Here is a 15895-nt window from a genome sequence, read left to right as displayed (position 1 = left end):
GACACATCTGTAGAAACAGAAAGTAGAATAGTGGTGCCAGGGGTTGGGAGAAGAGCAGAATGGGGAGTGACTGCTAATGAGTACCGGGTTTCTTTTTGATCATAAAATGGTTCTAGGGATCCCTGGGTGGCGCAGCGGTTTGGCGCCTGCCTTTGGCCCAGGGCGCGATCCTGGAGACCCGGGATCGAATCCCACGTCGGGCTCCCGGTGCATGGAGCCTGCTTCTCCCTCTGCCTGTGTCTCTGCCTCTCTCTCTCTCTGTGACTATCATAAATAAATAAAAATTAAAAAAAAAATTTAAAAAAAAATAAAAAAATAAAAAATAAAATGGTTCTAGAATTAGATAGTGATGATGTTAGCACAGACTCGGGAATAAACTAAAAACTGAATTGTATATTCTAAAAAGGTGAATTTACAGTATATGAATTATATGTCAGTAATAAAAGATACTAGATCATACAATCCACCTGAAAATAAAGTGAACTTTGCATGTTTTATGAAATTAAAATATAATTTGAATGATATACAAAAATTAACTAAAAATGGATCATAGACCAAATGTAAAACCTAAGACTATAGAACTTCTAGAGAATAAAAAGGAAAATCTGCCATCTTAGGTTAGGCAAAAATTTCTTAGATATGGCACAAAAGTTATGATCCATAAATTTAAAAATTGACAAGTTGGATTTCATCAAAATGTGAAACTTCTGCTCTTCGAAAGAATATTAAAAAACAAGGCATAAAATGGAAGAAAAAATATGTAAAGCACATAGAAGATTTCTACATATACAGAGTATGAATTTTTTACATAAGAATCAATATGAACCTATTTTATTTTTTTTTTTAATTTTTTTTTTAATTTTATTTATGATAGTCACAGAGAGAGAGAGAGAGAGAGAGAGAGAGAGGCAGAGACACAGGCAGAGGGAGAAGCAGGCTCCATGCACCGGGAGCCTGACGTGGGATTCGATCCCGGGTCTCCAGGATCGCGCCCTGGGCCAAAGGCAGACGCCAAACCGCTGCGCCACCCAGGGATCCCTGAACCTATTTTAAAATCTCTGAAAAATCAATACTAAGCAAACAAACAATTGAATTAAAATGATTAAAAGACTTGAAGAGATACATCAACTTGTGGATAACCCATAAGCAGATGAAAAGATGCTCAATATTATTAATCACTAGAGAAATGCAAATTATAGCCACAATGATACACCAGTATACACCAGTTAGAATGGCTAAAACTAAAAGGACCAATAATACCAAGTGCTGGTGAGGATGGAGAGAAAGTGGAACTCTTTTATACTATTGATGGAAGGCAAGATAGTAGATTCTTTGAAAAACAGCTCAATAGTTTAATATCATGTCAAATAATGTATTTCTCGTAGGATCTAGAATTCCAACTCCTGATAATTAGCCAATAAAAATAAAAATATATGTTCATATGTGGATATTTATACAGGCTTTATTCATAATTGCCAAAATTTACCAAGTTAAATGTCCTTCAAGTGGCAAATGGGCAAAAAAAACTGTGATATATTCATATAATGGAATATAAGCAATAGACACAACAATGATACACACAGCAAGAACCTGGATGTACTTCAAATGCCTTAGGTTAAATAAAAGAAGCCAGACTTAAAATGTTGCATGTTGTATGATTCCATTTGTAGGATAATCTGGGAAAGACATAACTATAGGAACAGAAAAACAGGTCAGTGGTTGTCAAGAGATGGAGGCAGAGGAAGAGGTCCACTATAAAGAGGCACGAGGGACCTTTCTGAGGTGATAGAAGTGTTCTGTATTTTGATTGTGGTGGTGGTTACATAATGTGTTCGTCAAAACACAGAACTGTACAGTAAAAAAAAGGATGAATTTCACTATGTATAACTTAATATGTCTGACTTTCGAAAAACATAGCTTTATAATGAATACACATTTGAAAAATATCAAATTAGACCAAAAAAAATGGGACACTGTATAAGCATTATCATTTGACCTAATGGAATCTCCCTAATGAGCAAGTATCTTTCAGTCCCAAATATTTACACTTAGCCTACATTCAAATAAAATCAGACAAGCAAAATAATGCAATGTTTCAATCACAGAAATACAGCATTTGCCTTAGCCATGTAATACTCTCTACATTTTAAGTAAAAAGCATTTGTATTTTGTTTTTGTTTTTTTTTTTTAGTAAAAAGCATTTGTGAATTTAAAAGTATCCATCAATTTTCCATATTTTAAAAAGCTATTTTAAAAAGCATATGTGAGGACAAACTGACATCAGCAAGTCCTTACCATGGGAAGTGAACTTTTTAAAAAGATTTTTAGGTTGGATTATTTTCAAATCACTACAGTTTAGTCCCTAAACCACAAATTACCTGCCTGAGTGGTGAACTATAGTAGAGCCTGGGCTCAGAATTTATCTTTCTTCTCTCCCCAGTTCTTAAATTACAAGCTCACATATATACGGTAAAGATAATGTGAATACTAATTAATTGGGCCAGAAGCCAAGAAACAATCAAGGATTGATAGTTATATCAACATGTATTGCAGAATTTACTGTCTGGGTAGGCTGATTCTCCTTGACACTCCAGATGGTTCTGGATGACAGTGATACATAATCTTTACACTCTTCAAATTTTGAAACACAAATAAAAATGTTTTAAAGACTGGTTTTGGTTTTATCTTAATTAGAATTATATTTGTGTCTCTGGCCATTCTATGTTTTTAGAACCCAGGAAAGAGTATCTTGCAGATGAAGTGACAGGTGCTAATAGGCACTTAGGAAGCCTAAGTTAGCTTTTTAAAAAAACAAAATAAAATTGCACCATCAGCAATTATGTCTTTGCCTCCCACAGGGTCATTAGCTCACTCTCAAGGGACTTCCTGGCTAAAATACTCAGTGAACACTAGGGCCAGAGGCGTCATGATTCACTGGCAAACACCAGATGCTCAACAAGCGAAAGCTCCCCGGAAGCAGCCTCACGCTACAGCGACTATGGTGCTCTGACTTGCATCCACCTCAGTGGCTTCTTTATTCTCCCACAGGTTAGTTTTCAACAAAACAACCCATCTCCTCAGTAAGATAAGGAGGCAGAGATGCAGAAGAAAATATAGTGAAATATCAACAAATAAAATGTGGAATACCTTGTTTTTAGCTAATTCCTTTTCCAAATTGCATTTTTCTTGCACTATTTCTTTCTCGGTTTTATTAACCTGTCCAAGGAAGGGGGAAAAAAAGAAATCGGTCAATCTTAAAGCAGCTAGCAGGCTCTACTACAGCAGACACACCCTGCATGTTAATACCTACACTGCAGAGATAGCACATCCTCTCAGAAAAGGGGCCACTCAGGGAGTCTCTGAGGCAGAGCAGACTTCACAAATAGCCCTGAAATTAGAAAGACACGTCTGCATGTCAGACTCTGCTGGTTCCTTCCTAAATAGGAAGGCAGAGCTCTTCCCCCTTAACCTCCACTGTCCCACTCTTTCAGGGGAAAGCAATTTTTAAAAATCTGACCCCTTCACTATCATGAGGATGTGTGAGCTATTAGTTAACACTCACTAATGCTGTAGAAGGGGACTCGGATCGGCACAATCTACTTCACATGCTACAAGACATGGTCACCTAAATATTTCTGTAATGGGCAACTCAGACAAACTGCATCTGGGCTGTATATCTCGTCTTCTGCACTTAAAATAGTTTTAAAACAAGATCATCACCACAACCAGGAGGTAACATAAATCTGCTTCTACCTACCTCTTCCTGAAGTCTTTCTTTCTCCCCTAGCAGAGACTTCTTCTCTTGCATTGATGCTTCCAATTCACCTCGCAATCTTGCAATAGTTGATTCTAGTAGCTCTTTCTGCAAGACTGTCCTCTTCTCGGTATCCTGTGCTTTCTGGATACACTGATTATGCTCAAGGATTAAATGGTCCCTGTAAGAAGAGAACAAGGAGACATGAGTGCTAAATTGGACCTCTTTAATAGACCTTTTTTTTTTAAGATTTTATTTATTTATTCATGAGAGACACAGAGAGAGAGGCAGAGACACAGGCAGAGGGAGAAGCAGGCTCCATGAAGGGAGCCCGATGTGGGACTTGATCCCAGGATCATGGGATCACGCCCTGGACCAAAGGCAGGTGCGCAACCGCTGAGCCACCCAGGCGTCCGTAGACTCATGTTCTTGGAGAACATACTGGCTGAGAGCAGTTACAAAAACATTCTAACAAAACTAGTTCCTTGAGGGCAAAGTTTTTATTTTAGCTTTGTGTTTGGTTCAAGAAATGCAGAATTAAACGTTTCATTAAACGTTTCATTAAAGAGAAGAAATACAGGGATCCCTGGGTGGCTCAGCGGTTTAGTGCCTGCCTTTGGCTCAGGGCGTGATCCTAGAATCCCGGGATCGAGTCCCACGTCGGGCTCCCAGAGTGGAGCCTGCTGCTCCCTCTGCCTGTGTCTCTGCCTCTCTCTCTCTCTCTCTCTCTCTCTCTCAATGTCTATCATGAATAAATAAATAAAATCTTAAAAAAAAAAAGAGAGAGAGAAGAAATACAAATTTAAGAACAAAACATACATAAAAAGTTGCCTATAATTTACTTACAGATGTGCCTGGAGTTGAGTTTTCTCATTCTGGACAGTCTGTAGCTCAGAGGTGATACTGGCATGGGCTGCACCCAGAAGTATGTTTTGTTCTTGAAATGTCTGTGTCATCATTTTCTGCTCTACCTGAGTTTTGGAAGTAATATTTAAAAGCTGAGATGCCAAAAAGTCATTTAATAGGGCACCATTCAAAATAACTGATCAAAGATACTGAATTAGCTTATGAAAGATAAATTTTTATATAAATAAAACCTATTTTTAAATATTTTAATGCTTAGCTTTCTCTGTCCCCACTTTGACTCGATCACATAACTATCATTTTATAACTCTACCAGCCAATAATGAAGATGCATTTATTTACCAAGCCTGCTGCAAAATTTATAAAACTCAAAATGAAGACATTTTTAGATACAAAATTCTACTAGGAATATTTTGGTACTTTAAAATTTCAATATGATACGTACTTTCTCTTTTTAAAAGTAAAACAACATCAATGCATATAAAGTAAAAAGATCTCTTCACCCATACTTCTTTCCCCTCGTTTAAATAATCCCTCTCTCCAGGGACAATCATGTTAATAATTTGGTGTGAATTCTTTTTTTTTTTTAAGATTTATTTATTTATTTATGGTAGACATAGAGAGAGAGAGAGAGAGAGAGAGAGGCAGAGACACAGGCAGAGGGAGAAGCAGGCTCCATGCCGGAGCCCGACATGGGACCCGATCCCAGGACTCCAGGATCGCGCCGTGGGCCAAAGGCAGGCGCTAAACCGCTGAGCCACCCAGGGATCCCCTGGTGTGAACTCTTTTGAAAATATTTGAAATTACACTCAGATACTGTTACAGAAGTACTATGTAGGAATATCTAGGAGATACTGTGGGTTCAGTTCCAGACCACCATAATAAAATGAAGAGTACAATAAATCTGGTCAAATAACTTATTGTTTCCAGTTGCATATACAAGTTATGCTTATATCATACAATAGGTCTATTAATTGTGTAATAACACTGTGTCTTAAAAACCAACGTAATTTAAAAATACTTTATTTCTAAAAAAATGCTACCATTTGAGCTCTCAGTGAATCATCATCTTTTTGCTGGTGGAGGGCCTTGCCTTGATGTGGATGGCTGCTGACTTACCAGGCTGGTGGCTGCTTAAGGTTAGGGTTATTGTGGCCGTTTCTTAAAATAAGACAATAATGATGTCTCCCACATCAACTGACCCTCCCTTCCATGACCTAGTTCTCTGTAACAAGTGATGCTGTTTGGACAGCATTTTACCCACAATAGAACTTCCTTCAAAATGGGAGTCAATCTTCTTGAACCCCACTGCTGCTTCATCAACTAAACTTATGTAATATTCTAAATTCTTTATTGTCATTTCAATAATCACAGTATCTTCACCAGGAATAGTTTCCACCTTAAGAAACCACCTTCTTGGGGATCCCTGGGTGGCGCAGCGGTTTGGCGCCTGCCTTTGGCCCAGGGCGCGATCCTGGAGACCCGGGATCGAATCCCATGTCGGGCTCCCGGTGCATGGAGCCTGCTTCTCCCTCTGCCTGTGTCTCTGCCTCTCTCTCTCTCTCTGTGTGACTATCATAAATAAATAAAAATTAAAAAAAAAAAAAAAGAAACCACCTTCTTTGCTCTTCCATAAAAAGCAACTTTTCATTTATTCAGGTTTTATCATGAGATTGATCAATTCAGGCACATCTTCAGGCTCTTCCAATTCTAGTTCTCTTGCTATTTCCACTGTATCTGCAGGTACTTCTTCCACTGAAGTCTTGAAACCCTCAAGGTCATCCATGAGGGTTGAAATCCATTTCTTCCATGTTCCTGTGAATGCTCATATTTTGGCCTCTTACCATGAATCACAAATGTTCTTTTAAAGGCATCTAGAATGGTGAATCCTTTCCAAAGGTTGAAAATTTCCTTTGCCCAGATCCATCAGAGTAGTCACTATCTACAGCAGCTGTAGCTTTATGAAATAGATTTCTTAATAATAAGACTTGAAAATTGAAATTACCCCTTGGTTCATGGATTGAAGAGCAGATGTTGTGTTAACAGACATGAAAAACATTAGTCTTTTCCATCTCTATCAGAACTCTTAGGTGACCAAGGGCATAGTCAATGAGTAGGAATATTTTGAAAGGAATCTTTTTTTCTGAGCAGGTCTCAACAGGGGGCTTAAAATATTCAATCATGTTGTAACCAGATGTGCTGTCACCTAAGCTTTGTTGTTCCATTTATAGAGCACAGGCAGAGTAGATTCAGCATAATTCTTATGGGTCCTAGGATTTTCGGAATGGTCAAGGAACACTGGCTTCGACTTAAAGGCAGCAGCTGCATTAGTCCCAAAGGGTCAGCTTGGCTCTTTCTCTTCAATGAGTTGGCCAAGTAGCAGACAAAGGGATGTAGATTTTTGTGAAGACCCTGACCCTCATTCTGACCCTGTAGATTGAACCCAGTGACACCATTTAGCATGTCAAAGCCAAGGGATACTTGAGTAGCTCAGTTGGTTAAGTGTCTGATTCTTGATTTTGACTCAGATTATGATCTCAGGGTCATGAGATTGGGCACTGTGTCAGGGCTCCATGCTGAATGTAGAGCCTCCTTAAGATTCTTTCTCCCTCTGACCCTCCCCTGCACTCTCTAAAAAATAAAATAAAATAAAAATGCCAAAGTCCAAATCCAAGACAAGGAGGGCATCCCCCTGACCAGAAGTATCTGATTTTTGCAGGCAAACAGCTAGAGGATGGCTGCACTCGGAGACTACAATATCCAGAAAGAGTTCACCCTATACTTGGTGCTTTGTCTGTGGAGCTGCATCATTGTATCATCAAGGCTTCCCTCCTCTAGCTCACCCACAAATATGACTGTGACAAGATTATGTGCTGTAAGTATTAGGCTTGCCTGCAGCCCTGTACTATCAACTGCTGCAAGAAGTGCAGCCACACCAACAACCTATACCCCAAGAGAAGATCAACTAAGGTCCCTCCACTAGCTTTTCCTTTACCCATAGGGCAGCCTCCTGCCCAAGCCCCATGGCCCTGCAGCTTCAATAAAGTTTCCATTACATTGAGTGGGAGGAAAAAAAAGTCTGTTTTGAAGCCAGGCATTGACTTCTCCTCTTTAGCTATGAAACTCCTAAATGGCATCTTCCAAAGGCATCTGTTTTATCTACATTGAAAATCTGTTGTTTACTGTAGCAACTTTCATTAATTATCTTCTAGATCTTCTGGAAAACTTGCTGCAGATTCTATATTAGCACTTGCTTCACCTTGGACTTTTATGTTAGAGACAGTTTCTGTCTCTAAACCTCATGAACCAACCTCTGCTAGCTTTCAATTTATCTTCTGCAACTTCCTTATTTCTCTCAGCCTTCACAGAATTGAAGACAGTTAGGGTCTTACTCTGGATTAGGCTTTGGTTTAAGGGAATGTTACAGATTGATCTATCCGGACCACTAAAACTTTCTCCATATCTGCAAAAAAAGCTGTTTTACTTCCTTATCATTCACATGTTCACTGGAATAGTATTTTAAATTTCCGTCAAGAGCGTTTCCTTTGCATTAATAACTTGGCTAAATGTTTGGTGCAAGAGGCCTACCTTTTGTAGGCCTTTTAAGCCTATTTTGGCTTTTGACATGCTTTCTTCACTAAGCTTAATTATTTCTAATTTTTTATTTATACTAAGAGGTGTAAAACACTTCGTTTCACGTGAACACTTAGAGACCATTGTAGGGGTTGTTAATTGGCCTTATTTCAATATTGTTGGGTCTCAGGAAATAGGACCCCTAAGAAGAGGGAGAGATACGGGGAAGAGCCAAAGCAGCCAGAACACCCACAACATTTATTAAGTTTGCCACCTTATATGGGCATAGTTTGTGGTAACCCAAAACAATTACAATAATACATCAAAGATCACTGATCACAGATCATCAGAACAAAAGACACATCCCTTCTACTTACAGTTTATAAAGCTTTTGCAAGTATAGTACATATTGACAATTACTTTTGTAAACATTTTAAAATACTTTTAAGAATACTTTATCACAAAACAAACCTTCACACCTTTAGAAAATAAAATCCCATTTGTGTAACATTTCAAAGTTTAAAAATGTTTGTGACAGTGTTACTTATATGTCACACTACTCACTCTACTAAATTGTCAGTCCATGAAAATTGGGATTTTATCTTGTTCACTACTATAATCTCATCTAGACCTAGCATTATACCTACAACAAAGTAAATACTAAGTGCTTGCTGAATTAATGAAAAATAATTATTAAAAAAAAAGAAAAATAATTATCTGTTATGTGCAGCAGTTAGCACTATGTATAAAACGATGTCTAGGAAGCTCACAATGTATAAGACGATGTTCTAGGAAGCTCACAATATTATCCAGGAAATGAGCCATGCATATAAACTACCACAGAATGCAGAACAGAGAGGCCCTATAACAATTAAAAACATTGACTTTGGAGTCAGACCTCTGTTTCTTTTTCTTTCTTTTTTTTTTTTTCCAGACCTCTATCTCAATCCAACTCAACCCCTTACTAGCTAGGGGACTTCAGGCAAGTTGATTTACTTCTCTAAACCTCATTTTCCTTACTTATAAAAATGAGGATAATAAATATTCCTTTACATAATGACTGCTAGAATTAAAGGAGGTAATAAGTGTAAAATCCTTAGTACAATGCTTGGTACGTCACCAAAAAAGTGAGAACTATTATTATGAGAGTCTGTTTAGTGTCTATAAATTGACATAGAAAATTCATCCCCTCTGGGTTTGAATGAGCAAGCTTCCTGATGAATGTGAGTCTTAAAGAATGAACAGAATTTCAAATAGCTGAAGATGAAGTAAAGACGATTCCCAGCAGAGGAAATGGCATTAGCAAAATGGGAAAGCACAGGTGTTTGAGGAAATGCTAAGTATAGGGGACAGGTAATTACTTTTCTTAAAGTAAGGGTATTTGAGAAGAAACTGTTAAGAAATCACTGAGTATATGCCTAAAGGACCCCTCTGATGAAAACTGAAAACCACTAATCAAAAAATAAAATGATTCAGGGATGCCTGGGTGGCTCAGCAGTTGAATGTCTGTCTTCAGCTCAGGGCATGATCCCGGGTCTGGGGATCGAGTCCCACATCGGGCTCCCTGCAAGGAGCCTGCTTCTCCCTCTGTCTGTCTCTCTGCCTCTCTCTCTCTCTCATGAATAAATAAATAAAATCTTTAAAAAAATAAAACGATTCAGTAAATTTCTTGAAATTGTTAAAATATTTTATCTACTTAGTCATGCACATTTATTTATCTTTTAGCCAAGGAATTTTCTTGGTGATTCCATCAGAAATTGACTAGTATTAAATGAATACCTGCAGAATGGCTTGATGGTCAGCAATAATTCTGGCATTTTCCATACTAAGAGTCTCAAGCATGCTGTTCAGCTCCGAACACTTTCTAGTCAGTTGGTCATTTGAAACCTAAGAGGATATATACAGCAAGTCATACATCTCTCTAGTAAATAATTATTTTTACTTATCATTATTTTCAATGATAGTATTTCACTCTGTATGTGAACCTAATTTATTTAACTTATCTTCAACTGATATTTCATTAGGTGATACTTTCAAATATTTGGAGTCAACACCCCACATAATTCTAAATCCAAAGAAGAAATTTGTTCATCTGGTAGAGCAATGGAGGCATTCAGCAGTTTACTGATCTTCTGTTCAGTTTTGAACACTGGTGAGACACAGCAAGATAGCTACAGAATGGACTTGACAACGTAGATGCCTTGCCAATATTATAGAATTTCATTCCCCAAACTGAATGACCATTCAGAGTTGTTTAGTTAATAATACAAATTGTCTAAGCTCTTTCACCCTCAATTATAGTATCTATAAAAGCAAAATATCGATAACTACCATTTCACAAGACTGATCCTCCAAAATAAAACAAAAATGCAGAGTTTGAACTCAATGACATTGAGATTAAGACCTGAGCTGAAATCAAGAGTTGGATGCTCAACTGACTAAGCCACCCAGGCTCCGTAAGTATCTTATCTTTTAATGAATAAGTTCTTTAAGGATGGGGACAAATAACTCTATAGAATTAATTTAAAAAAACACTGAAGAATGTCAACAAGAACGTAAAAAAAAGTAAAGAAACAAAAACTATCTGGAAAGCCTAAGTGGTAATATAGTACAGAAGTTAGGAACAGGTTCAGGGGCATTTTAAAATTATAACCAGATGTACAAAGTATTCACTAAGGAATACCTGGTGAACTCTTGATCCTTGAAAAGAAATAGTTAATTTTCTTTGGAGCCAGACTGCCTAAGCTCAAATTCTAACTCTTGTCATTTATTAGCTATGTTATTAAACCTCTCTGTATATCAACTTCCTTACCTTTAATATAAGCATAGTAAGTTTCTCTAGTAGTGTCTATTGTGAACCTTACAACTTGTTAGTAATAATAAGGTGTTTATAATTATGCCTGGGATATAGAATGGGTTTGGTAAGTGTTAATTACTACAGCTATAGTAAAAGTAGTAGTAGTTATTTTCATTATTACTTTATAAAATAACGCATTTATTTTGTATTTTCTTTATCATAAAGAGAGCAGAGCAATATTATGATTCCAACATTGAAGTAATCAAATTGTACTAACAAGAAGGTCTTTTAAGTGATTAATACTATTTCATTGGCCCTATGAGACTGACTACACACACACACACACACACACACACACACACAAATAACATCAACTATATTTGACAACCACCATCCCATAGAAAAAAATTACACATAACTCTAAAAGCCAGCAAGCACTTATTATGTTCCTATTGTGCTGTTTGTTATAAAAGATACAAAGAAAGTGTAAGCAAAGCCCATGGCATTGAACTGCTTAGAAATTCACAGGTGGAGATGAAAACTATACATTTAGTGAGTAAATTATAAAGCAAACAAAGGCAACGTGTAAATTAGTGCAAGATTTAGCAGTCTATCTCATATCCTTATGTGTCATAGGAATCCAGTGAAATAGGAAATGTAGTTAATGTGATAATGTTTCATAGATGAAATAGATTTTATGAAAATAAATAATTTGGGTGATGCCAAGAATTTACACAATCAGGATCAATCTTGGTTCTTGGTTTTTTAATTGAGCAAAAGTATATAACATGTAAAAAACAGAAAAATGGAAAGATTTGGGGCAGCCCGGGTGGCTCAGCAGTTTAGCCCGCCTTCGGCCCAGGGCGTGGTCCTGGAGACCCGGGATCGAATCCCACGTCAGGCTCCCTGCATGGAGCCTGCTTCTCCCTCTGCCTGTGTCTCTGCCTCTCTCTCCCTCTCTGTGTCTCTCATGAATAAGTGAGATTTTAAAAAGAGAAAGAAAGAAATGGAAAGATTTACCTGTGCTTTTGGTGACAGGGAAAGAATAGTTTCTTCTACAAATGGTGCTGGGAAAACTGGACAGGGGCATGCTAAGAATGAAACTAGACAACTATTTTGTACCATACATAAAAATTAGTTCAAAATGGATCAAAGACTTAACATAAAACCTGAAGCCATAAAACTCCTAGAATAAAACATAAATAAGTTTCTTGGTCTCACACCAAAAGCGAAAATTAAAAAGTGGGACTATATTAAACTAAAAAGCTTCTGCACAGGGATGCCTGGGTGGTTCAGTGGTTGAGTGTCTGCCTTCTGCTCACGGTGTGATCCCAGGGTCCAGGATCAAGTCCTGCATCGGGCTCCTTGCAGGGAGCCTGCTTCTCCCTCTCTCTCTGTCTCTGCCTCTCTCTGTCTCTCGTGAATAAATAAAGTCTTAAAAAAAAAAAAAAGCTTCTGCACAGCAAAGGAAACCATCAACAAAATGAGAAGGCAGCCTAGTGAATGTGAGAAAATACTGGCAATCATATATTAATACTGTATACCTAATAAGGGGTTAAATACACAACTTAGTAGCTTAAAAAAAATCTGAGTCAAGGATCTGAATAGATGCTTTTCAAAGAAGACATATAGATGGCCAACTATATACTCATATAGAGGTACATGAAAAGATGTTCCACATCACTAATCATCAGGGAAATTCCAATCAAAACCATAATGAGATATCACCTTATATCTATCAGAACGGCTATTACCAAAAAGGTAAGACATAACAAGTATTAGAGAAGATGTGGAGAAAGGGGAACCTTTGTGCACTGTTGGTAGGAATGTAAATTGATATTGCCCCTGTGGAAAATAGCATCAAGGTTTCTCAAAAAGTTAAAAATAGAACTACCATATGATCCAGCAATTTCATTTTAGGGTAGTCATCTGAAGAAAACAAAAACACTAACGTAAAAAGATATAAACTTCTAGTTATAAAATAAATGAGTCATGGGGAAGCGTGATGACTATATAGCATGATGACTATAGTTAATAGTACTGTATTACATATTTGAAAATTATTAAAAGAGTGAATCTTAAAAGTACTCATCACAAGAAAAAAAATTTTTGTAACTGTATATGGCGATGGATGTTAACTGGAATTATCGTGGTGACCATTTTGCAAAGTACACAAATACTGAATCATTATGTTGTACACTTGAAATATAATGTCACATGCCAATTATACCCTATGTGATGGTATGAATTTATATAATCAGCAGTGATCTTTGTTCTTGATTCTTTAAACAAAATTAAGCAACATCTAAAAACTACAGAAATAATAAGACCTACCTGTGCTTTTTCTGATGTTTCATGAAGGGATACTATTTCAGACCTCAAATATGTATTTTCTTCATGTTCTTTGTTGAAAGACATCTGCATATTCTATAAGAGCAAAAACATTAATAACTTCTCTCCTTTTTTATGTGTAAGAGCTATGATAGCATACCTCTACGAAAATACCTCTTTTGTATTTTGGTCAGTATGAGCTCAAGTTGTAATGATACACATACATAAGTGCCTTGTAAAGAATTTCTTAAAATCTTGCTATCTTCAACTCCCAAACTTCTCTTTTTAAATAAATTATAAAAATATCCTCACATTGAGTTTCAAACTAGAAAGAATTTGCCTAAAACCATAATGTAAATATTTAACTAGCATCCTTAAGAAAGTTCTGCTAAGATGAATATTTGTTAGTTTATATTGTATACACATTTTTTCCCAAGGCAATAAGATCTTTTGTGATTTCAAAGAAATACATTTAAAGATCTTTTAAAGTTTTAAGTAGGTAAAGATGTTTTCATCAAGGAATACCTGGGTGTGGAGCAAAACAAAACATTTTTGCTCAAAAAAAAATTAGTTTTCTTTAAGATGACAGAAAGGTAATAGTGATGTGAGTTGTGGATTGGGCTTTCCCCGACAGGTAGTTATTGAAATGAGGAAGGGAAATGTGCAAGTCTTCTCCCTATGGAGAGAGGACTACTCTTCTATTTTTCCAGGAGAAACATCTCAAGACTTAAACTTCACACATGACAGGATGAGATAGAACCCAGAAAAATTATTCCAAACAGGATGTACACATTAAGATTGACTTAGAAATGTATTAAGATATAAAAGTGGTACTATTTTTTTTCACTTTTTATTGTGGTAAAATACAAATAACATAAAATTTACCATTTTAACAATTTTTAAATGTATAGTTTACTTAAAAATATTTAATAGTTCAGTGGCATTAAGTATATTCACATTGTTGTGCAACCATCACTACCAAAAAGGAGTTAATATTTCTTATATTTTATAAAAACTTTCTTTATAATAATTAGTTTGCAAGAAGCATAAGATGCAAATTTGTCTAATTTTTGCTAATTCATCTTTTTTTCAAACCAGAATAACCTGCCTAAATGATTTCCTAATACCCAATTGACAACAGGTCTGAATACTCAACTCATTTACACTGCAACTGTTTTCTAATGAAGATTTTAGGAGAATCAGAAAAAGTGTAAACCAACATGAGTGAGGAAATATTACTTAGTGAAGAGAAGAAAGAACATCTCTGAACTCTACAACCTCAAAACTTACCTTATTTTCTTCAACCAACTTGGAAATGAGCTCATCTCTAGAAACTAAAAACAAAGAGTCCACATAACTATGGTAATAATAACTTACTACAATGATACTGGTCACACAGTATCTTTTCCTTGAGTAGCTTTTTCTTTTTCCCCCAGTCTGCATGTGGTGAAAATAAAGAGAATACACGTATTTCTATCATATTTTTATAGACTGGAAACTCAAGTCATAAAATTACCAAGAAGATAGTCCATAGTCACGTGCAATAATAAATTGCACATAGTAAATGGCATATTTGACTCCGTGCATAGAAGCTCATTGCGTCTGAGGGATTTTAAACTGGAGAGGCACGTAATCAAAAGCTTTTGGTTAGAGAGAACCCTCAAACAGAGGCTCGACAGGAAGAGGAGATCGGTTTATTATTATTATTGTTATTATTTATTATTATTATTATTGCTGTTGCAATAACCCAAGTATAAAACCATGAAAGCTGGCTCTATGGGAATGACGACGGGGATGCAGGCGGAAAACATATTTCTGAAATAACAAGCAAGGAGAACGGTCAGGACTTGGCAGCTGCTGGTGGGGTAAAGGCAATAGGTGAGGAGTCAAGGAGAAAATCTAGTGCCTGGATTGAAGCAATGGAGTGTGCAGCCGACTTCAACTCAACAGGGACTATGCAGGATTAGGAGCAGGCTCCGGGCAGGATGAGTGCAAATGGCTGCAGTATTTAAGTATTCACCGAGTGTTGTGAGGCATCTGAAGGCATTCTCATGTAGACGTTTAGATGGCAATGAGATACCATCTGGAGCTCAGGACTATGATTTTATGTGGAAAAAAAAGATTTGAAACCACCCAGAGAGTATATAGAGCGAAAATAAAACCAAAGATAGAAGCAGGGGAACAAAAAAAAAAAAAAAGAAGAAGAAGCAGGGGAACAGTCTGGCATTGTATACTAGCAGCCCAAAGTAAACTTTTCTGAGAGTAATGTTTTGGCTTCATGAAAAATTCCTAAAGATTTATTAGTTTTGTTTCACTTAAATATTCTAAAGCCAGAAAAATCACAAAACACACAAAACCTCATTTTATGTAGGATATAGTCAGAACAACTATCATTTTCTGAACATATAAGTCTGAGACTCTTTTCAAATAGAGTAAACTAATTGAAAATATGTGAAGGATAAAAAAAAGATAATTATATGATCTATTCTAAAATTTCTAGTAATCAAAGAATGAAAGGGGCGTATTTATCCTACTCATCACTTTAATTAGTGTGGCGTATAAATGTTTATTGCTAA

At 36.5% G+C, this 15895-nt stretch overlaps 1 protein-coding gene and 1 long non-coding RNA gene across 44 annotated transcripts in view; one reads left to right on the top strand and one right to left on the bottom strand.

Moving 5' to 3' along the window:
- LOC112656542 (uncharacterized) overlaps window positions 1–7748 on the top strand; it is a 71269-nt gene extending 63521 nt beyond the window's left edge. For 5 of the 31 annotated variants that reach the window (XR_004812444.2, XR_004812445.2, XR_007409001.1 and 2 more), the window contains 2 exons: window positions 2859–3048; window positions 7338–7671. This is a non-coding gene — a long non-coding RNA (uncharacterized LOC112656542). Of the gene's footprint in view, window positions 1–2858; window positions 3049–7337 lie in introns of all 31 variants that reach the window. The other 26 variants (XR_004812432.2, XR_007408983.1, XR_007408985.1 and 23 more) reach the window with 15 other exon arrangements.
- Window positions 1–15895, bottom strand: part of CCDC150 (coiled-coil domain containing 150) — a 79954-nt gene that overhangs the window by 42663 nt on the left and 21396 nt on the right. For all 13 annotated transcript variants that reach the window (XM_025441919.3, XM_025441916.3, XM_049106771.1 and 10 more), the window contains 6 exons: window positions 14610–14653; window positions 13323–13415; window positions 9971–10078; window positions 4601–4725; window positions 3758–3935; window positions 3148–3216 (listed from right to left, as the gene is read on the bottom strand). In XM_025441919.3, the coding sequence (XP_025297704.1) occupies window positions 3148–3216; window positions 3758–3935; window positions 4601–4725; window positions 9971–10078; window positions 13323–13415; window positions 14610–14653 (617 nt within the window). The remainder of the gene's footprint in view (window positions 1–3147; window positions 3217–3757; window positions 3936–4600; window positions 4726–9970; window positions 10079–13322; window positions 13416–14609; window positions 14654–15895) is intronic.

The sequence above is a fragment of the Canis lupus genome, chromosome 37, assembly GCF_003254725.2.
Source record: "Canis lupus dingo isolate Sandy chromosome 37, ASM325472v2, whole genome shotgun sequence".
In the NCBI taxonomy this organism is placed as follows: domain Eukaryota; kingdom Metazoa; phylum Chordata; class Mammalia; order Carnivora; family Canidae; genus Canis; species Canis lupus.
Note: the sequence above shows the minus strand (reverse complement) of the source record. Positions and strands in the feature narration are given on the sequence as shown.